At 31.6% G+C, this 13,130-nt stretch overlaps 2 protein-coding genes across 2 annotated transcripts; one reads left to right on the top strand and one right to left on the bottom strand.

Annotated features, from left to right (window-relative positions):
• Positions 1 to 6,327: 6,327 nt before the first annotated feature.
• On the top strand, positions 6,328 to 7,066 carry LOC126654001 (agamous-like MADS-box protein AGL103). Its single transcript, XM_050348006.2, has one exon. It carries the CDS (start codon positions 6,332 to 6,334, stop codon positions 7,028 to 7,030), a length of 699 nt encoding a protein of 232 aa, XP_050203963.1. The 5' UTR covers positions 6,328 to 6,331; the 3' UTR covers positions 7,031 to 7,066.
• A 378-nt stretch (positions 7,067 to 7,444) lies between these two features.
• Positions 7,445 to 11,870, bottom strand: LOC126685992 (metal-nicotianamine transporter YSL3-like). The gene is made up of 9 exons (XM_050379996.2): positions 11,510 to 11,870; positions 11,067 to 11,406; positions 10,817 to 10,989; positions 10,245 to 10,342; positions 10,028 to 10,162; positions 9,750 to 9,939; positions 9,540 to 9,654; positions 8,081 to 9,464; positions 7,445 to 7,764 (listed from the first exon to the last, which is right to left on the bottom strand). Exons 2-8 carry the CDS (start codon positions 11,401 to 11,403, stop codon positions 8,536 to 8,538), a joined length of 1,977 nt encoding a protein of 658 aa, XP_050235953.1. The 5' UTR covers positions 11,404 to 11,406; positions 11,510 to 11,870; the 3' UTR covers positions 7,445 to 7,764; positions 8,081 to 8,535.
• Between the last annotated feature and the right edge of the window lie 1,260 nt (positions 11,871 to 13,130).

The following is a 13,130-nucleotide window of genomic DNA, read 5'->3' as shown; positions in this document are numbered from 1 at the left end:
AATAAATTACATTAAGGGTGTATTTAATCTAAATGAATTTTTTATTTTTAAGGTATTTGTTTTAAATTTCACATAATGTGCGTGTAGTTTGTTATTAAATTAATTTAGAATTACGTATTTTTAACACAATTTGTTATCTTTATTTTAGATTCTAATAAAATTAACGAAATTTTCAAAAGAATTACAAAAGTTACAAAAGGTGAAAAATATTTTATTATAATAAAAAAATATAATAGTAACATTTATTATTATAATAAAAATATTACTAATAAGTTATAACTCAATTGGTATAAGCGCTAAACGCAAATCTGCTAGGTCGTAAGTTTGATTCGTTCCACAAGCTCTCTCTCTCCAGTTATCAAAAAGAGATTATCTTAGATAACTTATATACAAAATTTATAAATTATAGAGAAAAAAATTATGAAGAAAAAAATGAAATCACTACAAACTACCCTAAAAATCACTTAATTTATAAAAATACATAGTTAGTCAAAAAAATTCAATTTTACTTAAAAATTAAAAAACTTTACATGATTTACGTAATTTTTTTATTATAAAATTAAATTTTTGATACATTTTTGATACATTATCAATGTATTTCTAATGCAACTCTAATACATTTATGATACAATAAGCAAAAAGTGAAAATCTATTTTTTTTTTGTAAACTTTTTAGATATTAAATGTAATTTTTTTGAAAAGTACATATGTTTGTGGATTTTTTTTATATAATTTTTCTAGAAAAATCATAAATTTTAGACTTTAGGGTAGGCTTTTACTACTAAAGCAATGGTCGAATTGAAAGTGAAGACAGTTGGCAATCCAACTAGTCCAAATGCTCGTTGAAGCAGTTCAGTAAAATTGTAACGAAAATCTTATAATTTGAGTGTTAATTGAACTAGCTTGTATAGTTCTTCATCCAACCGTCTTGTTCAACCAATTCAATCTTTGAATTATCGGCTCACCATCGGTTTTTCTGGTCCATTGCGGTTGGAACTAATTTTAAATTTTATAATTTGGTTAGACCAGATAGTTGGCCGATTCTTGATTTAGCTGGTTTAATAGGTTGATCCGATCACTACTGCAAAGATAGAGAATATGTAAATTTTAGAGAGACAAATTCATAAATACTAGTGATAAAAGCTTTTAAACAAGTAAATCTTAAACAATTTAATATACAAAATTTTAAGAAAAAATAGAGTTCAAAACATTTAAAGAAAAAATATTATAAAAGAAAATTTTTAGAGTAAAAATTTGTAATGAGATTTTTTTTAAAATGTTCATTTTAAAATTCATAAATTTAAAAACATTTTAAAATAATTTAATTGATATTATTATTTTAAAAAATTATGTGAAAATTTAATTAAATTTAGATTACATCAAACACAATGAATTAATGACCATATTTGTTTGGCTGTCAATTTTTTTTAATCAAAGATAGAACTATTCTAAATTAGTTGTTAACAGGAAGTAAGTTTGGTTATTGATTTGATTTTCAATATAACAATCTGGATTTAGTTTAACAATTTCCAAAGATAAAATGATTATTTGGATTCCTATATTTTTAACTTTTATGACATGGAGTCCTTGTACTTTTATTTGCTACAATTCACTCATTACACTTGTAATATTATTATTTTAAGGCCTCTCACATAGGTCAGAATTTACAATTCGATACCTCTTATTTGAAAATCAAATAATTTGATTCCCCACTTTTAATTATGTTAACAATTAGGAACTTATGTTAGTTCAGTTAACAATCTAGTATTCACTTTCAAACGTTTTGGTATCTCATTTTTATTTGTGTTAACTATTTGATACATCACTTTTCTATTCCTTTTTGGTTTTTTTAGTACATAGTAATTAATGTTTAGTATTTTGTTTTTTTAGTAAATCGCTTGGAAGTGAGGTTATTATATTGTTTATTATTTTGTATGAATTTAGAGAAGTGAGGTTATTCCTTTTTGTTTTTTTAGTACATAGTAATTAATGTTTATTATTTTATATGAATTTAGAGTTTATTATAATGTTAATATTTATTTTAAAAATAAAAAAAACAACCATTATAGTATTACATTTATGATTAATATATACAACAAAAATTTGCTCCTTTTATTATTACATAAGTATTACTTTAATTATCATATTCAATATCACATATTAAATTTAATTAGGATATATTTTTTCATATTTAAATTTGGTATTCTAAATTATAACTTAAAAATTGATGCATTATTATTATTTTTATTCAAGTTTAGCGACCAAATGTGATAAATAATTAGTTAGTAACTAACGAGTTTTAAATATGAAAGATCTATAATATTTTAGTAAAATACATTGATTCAGTGATCATTAAGATAAATTTTATTTGTAAAAAAGCTTTTATCTAAACTAATGAATTTTGTATGGCTAAATATACTTAAAAATCTCAAATTAAAGATTATTGCCTGCATAAAAAAATTGAAGTTTAATGTAACAATATTTTAATTTAGTATTAATAAATATAAGTAACATGGAGTACTTCTTTGCAATTGCAATAATATAAAGAAAAAGTTATTAAAAATATAAAATTCAGTGAATTGACTATTGAGGTGCAACAAAATAAAAGAAAAATTGACTTCATCATAAGGATACATTAATTGACTTCATCATAAAGAAAAATTGGTTTAACTGAATTAACTTACTTATTTTGGCATTTGGTTTATATTTTAAAGATTTTAGTTTGTTCGGTTAAATTATTTCCGTTAAAATTATAATTTAGAAAATTTAAAAGGGATAAAGTAGTTTTATTCAATTAGTCCATTTTTAACCGAGCTGACTGTCTACTTACATTTATTAAAGAGAAAAATTGATAACTACCCACTATTAGCATAAATAATCCCAAAGATACGAAGCTAAGTTTCCAAATTGATAATTACGATTCTCTTTTTATTTATTGCAAAAATATACTTTCTAAATTGTAAGAATATGTTAATCATAAAAATAAGGAAAAGAATCAGCTCATGATCCACACACTCCTTAAATTGCTCTCAATTTTTAAAATTCAAAATCAAAATCAGAAATAATAAATGGAATTGTATCAGACAACAAAGAAAAAATCGAATTGATCAGAAGATTCAGCGCGGACGTGGAGGTCGCGATGGTGGAGGCCGCGGTGGTGAGTTTGAGTTTCGTGATGAAGGTCGTCCTTCTTTTCAACAATGTCCTCTTCTCCATCTCGTCTTTGTATCATCAACGCCAGCAGCGATGTCATTTTATCAGCTCGCCGTCGCTCCTCGAAAGTGAAAACGTCGCCGTTCTTCCCACCATTAGCAATGACACCATCAGTGGAGACGGCGGTTGTTCTGCTTTAATGTTCCTCTTATTTTCTTATTTAATTTCTTTGTAATTTGAAGAAGTTGTCTAATTTGCTGGCTGTGGATGATAGTGGTTGTCGGGGTGGTCTGATTTTGATGTTGCACTTTAAGTGTTTGAATAAATGCTCATGAGAGATGTATTGTTTCAGGTGTTGGTTAACTAATGGTTAATCTTTGGTAAACAGTTGGTTAACTTGTAATAAATTTTATTTTAAATATATCATTGATAAATTATAAGTAAGTTGTTGGTAAACTATAATCGTGTAAAAAGAATTATTAATTTTACTTTAAGTATTCTATTAGTGAATTGTGAGTAAAACGCTGATAAATTTATAGTCTATTAATTAGTTATCCAATGGTCAACCAAACGATAACCAACTATATATTAAATTAGACCAGTTCATTTGGTTTTAAAAGTTAACCAAAAGCTGACCAATAAAATTCATCACCACTTCATTATATTAAACAATAACCAATTGTGTGCTAAAAATATTGTGAATTAATTAACACAATTTAACTAATTGAAGTTCTCATTCTATGCTAAAGACATATAGCTAACAAAATCAAAATATGTTGCAATATGAAGTCACACAATATATTGCAATTTATAGTATAATGGTTAACTAGCAACAAAAGAAAATTCAGCAACAGTTTACTAACGATTTTATTAATGATATGTACAAAATAAAATGTATTACAAGTTAACCAACAGTTTACTTAATATTAACCAATGGTTAACCAATATCCAATATATTACAGACATCAATAGCTATTCTCATAAGCATGTTTTCAAACACCAAAAATACAGGCTGTGCAACACCAAAAAATCGAACCACCACCACATCACCACCGTCGTTCACAGAAAAAAAATGATTGCAACACCAAAAACTGGAGTGTACCAACTGTACCAAATGTGTTCCACAAACTACCCAAGTGTGTTTGAAACACAAACAAAAAGATCAGGAACATCTAAAGTAACAACTATATTATAATCTATTCAAAGTTTTTCTTCAATCTACCAGTCTTCAATTTTGATTTTGGTTCAAGCTCCTCGTCGCTGTCAATGTTTATATCAATCTTCATCTGTCCATAATTATTACAAGTTAACCAACGGTTTACTCAATATTAACCATTAGTTAACCAACACCTAAAACATTACACACATAAACCATTTTATTCTCATAAGCATTTCTTCAAACACCAAGAGTGCAGGCTGTGCGTACTAAAAAATCGAACCAGCAGTTGCAAATCAATTTCCACCATAGTCACTGCAAATCAATTTCCATGTTAATTAACAAAATCAAAGAGCGAGAAAAAATTGAAAGGGATCGAGAGAGATTAAATCACCAGTAATCAACAAACATTATCATAAGCATTTTTATTCTCATAAACACACATTAACGTTCTATTCTCATAAGCATTTCTATTCTCATTAGCATTTCTTCATCTTGTTATTGGTTAACCATTAGTTAACCATTGGTTAACCAACAAAAAACCTAATCATAATAATTACAAATCAAAAACTTCCTTCATCACCAAACAATTTGAATTTGTGGCTCACTAACAGCTGCAGCGGTAAACAAAGCCACCACCACCACACCATAAGCTTTTCCTCTTCCGCCTTTTTACCTCCGTCGAACTTACTCCGTTCAATAACATAGCGCCATCTCCGCCTCCATAACAACAACGCGCCAACTTCACCTCCATTGCAGAGCAGCGACTGATTGGAAAATAGAAGAGAGCAGCAACTGATTTTGGTCGATGGCGATGATGATCCATGCCGCCGCTGCTCCTCGATGATCCACGCCGCCGAGCAGCAACTGATTTTGGTCGATGGCGATGATGATCCACGCCGTCACTGCTCCTCGATGATCCACGCCGCCGCATCATCTATGATCCATGGAAAATTTTTACTATCTTTGCTTCATAATCATCAACAACAACCGCCGCATCGTCTACAACAACCGCCACAATTTCCAATTCCGATTCCGATGACTCCAATACACCACCAACAACAAACTGTGAATGGATTCAAACTCTGAAAACATACTGAAATATGAAGTTTGAAAGAAAAAAAACCATAATTTGAATGGAGAAAAGATAGCCGAGAATCTCGTTAAATCTCTTAGCGATTACAATCGTATTTTTCTAATTTTAAAAGTATAAAAATTAAAATTAGAAAGGTTAGAGATAGAATAATTGAAGATGAAATGACAAATATCAATTTTAAAACCTAAGGCCGTAATTCTCTTATTATTTTGTGCTAAGACCGTGTTTCCTCTAAATAAGTCTTTATTAAAACGGAAAAAATTTGTGCAACTACTAACACTACATTCCTCTCTTCAACCTTGAAAAAAATGATACAAAATCTTGTATAAACCTAAAATTCTCGACAAATTGAGTCGGATTGAAAAGGATTCAAATTTTTTATTTGACTAAAATGAAATTCCACATTTTATATCTGCATATATGGAGGGGTGGATCCGGGGCTTGCCCCCTCCCCCATTTTTTAGAAAGAAAAATATTCTGTGATTTTTTTCTTACAAAAAATACACTTTTAGTATTGATTTTTTGTACGATTGGCCCCTTTTAAAATAAAATTATTAAACTTTGAGTGTTCATATAATTTGACTCCCGTAAAATTCAAACTTGGCTCTGCCCCTAAATATATTTCAAAATTTTAGTAAAATAGCAAATATATATTTTTAAGTATTAGTACTTAATATATTTAAAAACATTTTCTGCAGCTAACAATTAAGCAAGGTAAGCCCCTTAAAACCTTAACTGATAAAGAAGAATATTACACACAAAATCTTATGAAATCTAAAACATTAATTATTCTGCACTAAAAAAACATAAGGAATTATAGGGAAAAAAAAGTTTGCGACATAGGAAAATAAATTACCCGTATGTATCAGGATTGTAATTTCCTATATATATATATATATGTGTGTATGAATGTCAAGTATTGTTTCAATGGCTGAACTAAATTCACCCCCACAACCAAGCAAAAAAAGAGGAAGACCACCCGGCAGAAGAGTGTCGCTAAACGGCGACAAAGAATCAAGAAAACAAAACTTCATGAAGAAAATTCTCGACGACGACAAAGCAACGAAAACCGCAAGTTTCTACAAGCGGAAGCCGACTCTGATGAAAAAAGCTGAGGAGATTCGCACATTATGTGATGTTTCGGTTTGCGTCGTCTGTTTCGCGCCTAATGGAAGCGTTGATGTCTGGCCAGAAGACGAGCAATGCGCGAAAGAAGTAATGTGGGGTTATCAAAGATTACAGGACAAAGAGAGAAAGGAAACAAATGTGTTGGATTTCTTGCGACACAAGAAACAGAAGCTTGAAAAGAAGGTACAACAAGTGAAACTTAATACATTAGTTTCAGCTTTGCCTGAATACATTGATGGGTTATCGGAAAGTACTCAGTTGATGGATTTTGTGAACGAGTTAGAAGGTAAAGTGAAAAGCTTGAAGGAAAGGATGGAGATTATAAGATCAGAAAACAAAGGGAAAATTACAAGAGAGGAGAATATTGAAGAGAATTTTGAGAATTTGTTCATTCCAATTGATCATCCACCACAAAATTCATACGTTCATGATGCTTTGCCATTTTCAGTATGGCAACCAACTACTGAACCACTGCTTAATATTAATTCTAGTAATTAGGGATTAGGGAATGAAAATTGAGATTAGGGATTTTGCTTCCCTGCTGTCCAGATTTTGGGTTTACTATTATTATTATTTGATTGTTTAAGATACTTAGTAGCTCTTTATGTTTAGTAATATTGTGGGTTAGTTTTTATAAATATGTGGTGTTGTCTTTCGATTTTGATGAGATTGTATTATCAGTTTTTAATGCATTTTGATCTTAGTACAATGTTGATGCAACTACAATTTGGTTTGGATTATTAAAGGGTTCAATTGTTGTGCCTTGTCTCTCCAAGATTCAATTCCTATGGTTTCTGAAAGCCTTCGGGTCAAGCTGTACATGTGTTACTGTCGTAACTGCTTCTGGTGCTTCTGAGTTGAAAGTAGTATTAAGCCTTTTCTTTGTAGAAGAAAAAAGATTTACGGGCAGGGTAAAACAAGAAAAATGAATATTAACCAAAGAGAAATGGCAACAAATATATGACAGTCCAGTGTGAAGATTACAAGAATGACTGCTAAACACACCAAGAACTTAAAACCATAGACTACAGAACACGAAGTATATGTCGTACGCTTGTTCATGATGAGCAAGTTGAGGTTCAGGCACAGTATATATCGTACGCTTGTTCTTTGAAGTTGTTGATTTCTTAGCGGACTCGTTGAATTCTCTCAACAATTCATCAGAGGGCCTAGGATTTGTGGCACCATTTGGAACTCTCTCTTTTCTTTTAGCCTTGTTTCTGGCATGTATCCTAAAACAAGCCATAAAATAGAAATAACTTATAACTTACATATGTATTAATTTCAAACTCTGCTGCACTATTTTTGCAGGTTATAAGCACTTCAAGCATCAGTTATAATATCATGGCAAGAAAAATTAAAATCTTATCCTAGCAAAATTCTTAACTATAAAAAATATCAAGAAATTATGTTAATTACAACTTATAAATCAATGTAAAATGTAACATTTTTCCACTCCAACAAGTAATCAAAGAGAAACAATCTGAAGAAAAACACATAGCGAACATGCTCAACTTAAAAGCAGAGACTGTCAACAGGAGACAATACCTTATGCTGAGGCCGCTTCCTGAAATAGAGTCAACACCACGTCCTAACCTCTTGAACTCGTGATTTAGTGCGACAGGTTATAAGAAATTTAGGGATTTAGAGTTTGTCTCATCGGTTGCATAAAATAAATATTGAACATTATGAATCTATTCCTTAAAATGAAAACCATTCTATTAATTTCTATATTTTTCTCATTTACATATTTGCTTGGGGTCAACATTTTTTATTCTATCACTAACTACAGACAAGAATCAAAAACTCTAGTTTGTCAGAAAATACTTCAATGAATTTAGTTCACCAAAAATTATCAACCATTCATTTGTTATGTGATATTAATATTATTAAATCTAAAAACTAATCAATAAATCTTATTGATTTGTTAATTTCATTTAATGATATAAATATCACGCAATAAATAAATGATTATATGGTGAACTATTTCATCCAAGAAGTTATCATTTTGTTGCCAAGAAATTCATGCACATTGGTGGACGAATTTTAGCCAAAGCAAGGAGAGATGAGGGAAGAATCCATAGCCCATCACCACATATCAAGCCAGAGGCTACTGCAGGAATCATCAGATTTGCTTTTCTGCTGTTTACTTTGTGCCAAATGAACACAACTAAGCTTCCGACGCACATGTCGATCGCAAAGTACGCTCCGACGAGGAACGGCACGGCCATAGCCATAGGAAGAGGGATCCATTTGCCGATATGCTTAGGTGATTTATCTCTCACCAAATTTGCCAATATAGCGAACGCGAAAAACCCGTAACAGAGCTGCAGACAATGCCCAGGAAGGGCCGAGAAGCCTTCGACACCGAGAATCGCCATGTTTCGGTAGACGATGGCATACGGAGCTTTATACTCTCCGTCGGGGTTCCCCACATCAAATGCCTTATAGAAGAGAAGGAAGGTCAATGGAGCCACCACACAGCCTATTGCGGTCCCAATGGCTTGACTAACAAGCATGGATCGCGGGGAAGTTAGAGTCAGATGACCCGTCTTGAAATCGTGCATCAAATCAGAAGATATGGAAACAATAGATTTAATCAAACCACAACCCACAAGCCCGGCAACCACACCGTTATTTTGTCCGGCAACGGCTGCAAGTACGAAGAGAGCCACCTTTCCGTAATTATACGCCATGTTCATATCAGTTAGACCGGCACCATAAGCGTTGCAGAAGCTAAGAGATGGTGCAAGAATATAGGCTACCACTACAAAGTACCATTTTAGCTCCGGAAACATGAGCGGGATCACAATGATGGAGATGATGGAGAATATTATGTACCCTAAAAACGCTACCCAAACCGGTATCGTCTCTCTCATGAACACTTCATTTCTTCCAAGATCATCAGCAACTTTATTCTGCTCTTCTGAAGCTGCATCAAGAAAATTACAATTAAGTGATGTTATGTTTTGAAACTACAATCAGGATATATTCAGCATTTACTTACGCAATTTGAGTTTGTTATTCTTTGCAGCTGCGCGGATGTTATTGGCAGTGATAAATATTATCTTGAGAAAATTATAGAGGCCATCGCCTAATATGAGAGAAATCGAAATAAAAACCTGCAACAACATCCATCGAATATTAAAAGATCGGAATTTTGAATCAGCACTAGGACTAATAGATTATAGACGTAAAATATATCGGAGCAACGGACCTTGTAACCGTTTAGACTCTTCATACTGCTTTGAGGTAAAGTGGCAAGAAACCAATCTCCTTTCCGATCACCGATGAGTGGCCACATTATTCCCCAAGAAACTACCGCTCCAAGAAGCAAAGACAAATTCACAATATGGGAGCAGATCATTCCTGCTCCAATGTAAGTCGCACTGAAATCGAAGTAAAATCTGCAACATTAAAAATATCACAAATTAATGCTAAATCAGAATAAACGAGAAAACAGTAACGTTCAAATGAGGGTTTTGTAGCACCCACGAGTTTTGCCAAGCTTTCAAACCAAATGTCGGAAATTGGACAAATCCGCATTTCTCTACACCAGTGTAGAACCACTGAAAGAAAGCCCATAAGAAGCTCATCGAAAAGAACTTTATGAAACCATGAACCTGCTTCCTGCAAAAATTATGCTCTTTTCATGTTCAATTTCCATTCTGGTAATCTTGCAAGAATTCAGTGTAGAAAATGCTTAATTTACCTAGCAAGCTGATCTCCTTTAGGAGTGTGAAAACCATTAATGAGAACGGCAGTAGCAGTTCCACTCGGATAAGTTAACTTGTAGTCGATTATCATGATCTGGTAGAACACAAATTGCACTATGAGAGGCATTTTCTAGTTTCATAATTAAATAGCTCGACTCAATTTCCGAAGCTAGGCTAGATAACACGGAAAAATAGATTTTGCGGTCCAAGTAACAAATAGTGAGGTTGTAATTCATTATGTCCAAAACCAATTGGTTGTGCTAAGTACCATTAACCTCAACTTATAACCTATGTAGCACGGACACATATAAAGACAAGGAAAAACAGGACACTTGGACTAGGATACGGAAAACAATGTTATTTTAAGGTTTCCTATGTTAAAAATGAAGTTTCGCTCCGAAGAGTCAAATTGCCAACACGTTTCCAAAACAGGAAAACGTTGACTGACAACTTAGTTTATAACTTATAAATCACTTGGCTTTGTTTTAACTTTCCAACTAGGGATTCATTCACATCTCCAACACAAAACAGTAATTCAATCAAGCAAAAATTTGAAAAAATGAAGTACCTTCCGAAGAGGAACCAATGCGAGCAACCCAACAAAGCTGCTAACAAACAGAAAAGCAGTCATCCAAGCAAACCCGGGTTCCTTTACAGTCCCGGGACCATTCCCGGGCGTACCAATACCGGCTTGTTCATACGTCTTTCTGTTCAAACCCAACAGATAAGACCCAAAACCACCTGTAACACCATAATTCATATAAATTGCACAAAAAACTAATCCAACCCAATAAATTAGAAGTAAAAGAATCACAAACCTCCAACTGAAATACTGTAACAGGCAACAGAACAAGTCTGAATAATAGTATTCTCTTGTGGAGTGAAGGGTTTGGTTACAAATCCAGCCTTATGAAGAAGCTTAGTCCATGTTCTTATGAAAACAAAAGCTATTAGTGCAGCTGAAACATTCAGATTAGGCACTAACCCTGTGGTTAGATTCAGCTTCATCACAATCACACTGTAAATTATACCAATTATAATACTTGCTATAATTCCCCTAATTGTAATCTGTTTAAACCATGGAGTAATTCTTGAATTTCTTAATTCTTCTTCAGTAACATTCTCCTCAATCTCCTTCATTTCTTCCATACTCATCAACTAACAAAACAATTGAATATAAATTCATTAACCAATATACAAAGATACAAACTTTAATATGAAAACTGAACCAAACCAAAAAAAAAAAGAATAAAAATTTTACCTTTTAATCAACTTGTTCTTGCTCCTCTTAGCTTTAACTCTGAAATTAATCAAGCTATGAAAAAAAATGGCCACTTAAATAAAAAAAATCTCAAATACTCATTACAAGTGGACACAAATGGACAAATTTAAGATTGAAAACCACCAATGAGTTGACTTGAATTTGGAATTTTATAAGAAATAAGAGAACACAATTGTGAATTGAGTATTTCAATGCAATGAAGATGATAGTCGCATTAAATTAGAAGATCATAACTAAATTCTCAATTCAGAAATTAAATTCTGTTTAAGCTAAGTTAAGTACTGAGTCTCACCAACCTAATAAGCAAAAAAAAAAAATTGAAGGGTGAAAGGACACATATTTTGCATGTACTACAAAGAAAGTAGTACAAGTCTGGTTTTTATGTTAATTTTTCAGTACATGTTAATCAAATCTTTCAACTTTGGATGTCACATATATGAACACATGTTAACGCACTAATTCTTTTATCTTTCATTAGTTGACTTGTTATTTTTGGAATAATTACAAAAATAGCCGCAATGTATCGGGTTATAACGAATCAAACCGTAAAAATGTGTAGCGAAATAAATCCTAACATTTTAAGACGCTTAAAAAATCACACATGATCAACGCTTATGTCGGAAAAGGTCATAAAAAGTTATCTTTGCTCCTCAAATTTATGATAGAAGGTGAATTTGATTAAATTTTACTTATTTTAACTGTTTAGTTAATATAATTAAAATAAATTAAAATTATTTTTGGAATTTCATCATCTAAAAAATAAAATATATAATCCGTAATAATTAATATTTTAAGAATATCAATATTTTACAGGCAAGGTCAAGTCGAACCAATGTTTTGATGATTGTCCAATTTTGCGTAATTTCACATTTGTTGTGCCAATATGGTCATTTTTAAAATAGTTTAATATTTTGTCATATGCTAGCCACGTACGGTACAGCTGATTCAACATATTTTAATCACAAATACTGACATAACACTTAAAAATCGAACCGAACTATTACTCATCGGTAAGTCAATGTTATTTTTGAATTAAGGGTTACAAATAGTTAGATTTGGTTCGATTTTTAGATGACAAGTTATTAAGTTTTAAATATAAGAATATGAATTTCAAAAAATATAAGTAGATATTTATGTAGGTCTAGTTAGGGAATGATATTGATGGTAAATGGTAATATAATTAGTTAAAAAGAAGAAAAAAAGAATTAGAATTTAGTTAAAAAAGTGTAACTTCTTTTTGTTTGTTTAGGCGTGTGGCTCAATCAAGCCAAAGCCACAAAGTGCAATGAAGATTAAAGAATCCGCAAAAAGTCAGTCAGAAAATAAAGTAGGACTGATTGGGAATTTGATGTGAGTTTGGTGGTGTGTGGACCGTCGATTCGTGTGGTTTGATCAACGGTGTCAAATTTGCGATCTGATTCTTCCTTATCCAATTATATGGACCCACGTGTTGTCTTCTTGCGATTTCAGTTTCCGCTGTATTATTACGTAAAATTAGGTGTAATCGCTATAATTTAGGTGTATAGTTTTTAAATTTGATGTTGTTTAATGACGACATCATGTTAATAATCAGATCTGAAATGATTAATCTCTTAAAAAT

Source organism: Mercurialis annua, linkage group LG6, assembly GCF_937616625.2.
Source record: "Mercurialis annua linkage group LG6, ddMerAnnu1.2, whole genome shotgun sequence".
In the NCBI taxonomy this organism is placed as follows: Eukaryota; Viridiplantae; Streptophyta; class Magnoliopsida; order Malpighiales; family Euphorbiaceae; genus Mercurialis; species Mercurialis annua.
Note: the sequence above shows the minus strand (reverse complement) of the source record. Positions and strands in the feature narration are given on the sequence as shown.

Bases quoted from the DNA above. Each gene is read 5' to 3' on its own strand.
- LOC126685992 (XM_050379996.2), bottom strand. From the start codon at position 11,403: ATGAGTATGGAAGAAATGAAGGAGATTGAGGAGAATGTTACTGAAGAA. The intron at 10,990-11,066 runs GTTTGTGATTCT...ATGGTGTTACAG, and splicing joins TTACAGTATTTCAGTTGGAG to GTGGTTTTGGGTCTTATCTG. The intron at 9,940-10,027 runs GTGGGTGCTACA...TTAATGTTGCAG, and splicing joins TTGAAAGCTTGGCAAAACTC to ATTTTACTTCGATTTCAGTG.
- LOC126654001 (XM_050348006.2), top strand. From the start codon at position 6,332: ATGGCTGAACTAAATTCACCCCCACAACCAAGCAAAAAAAGAGGAAGA.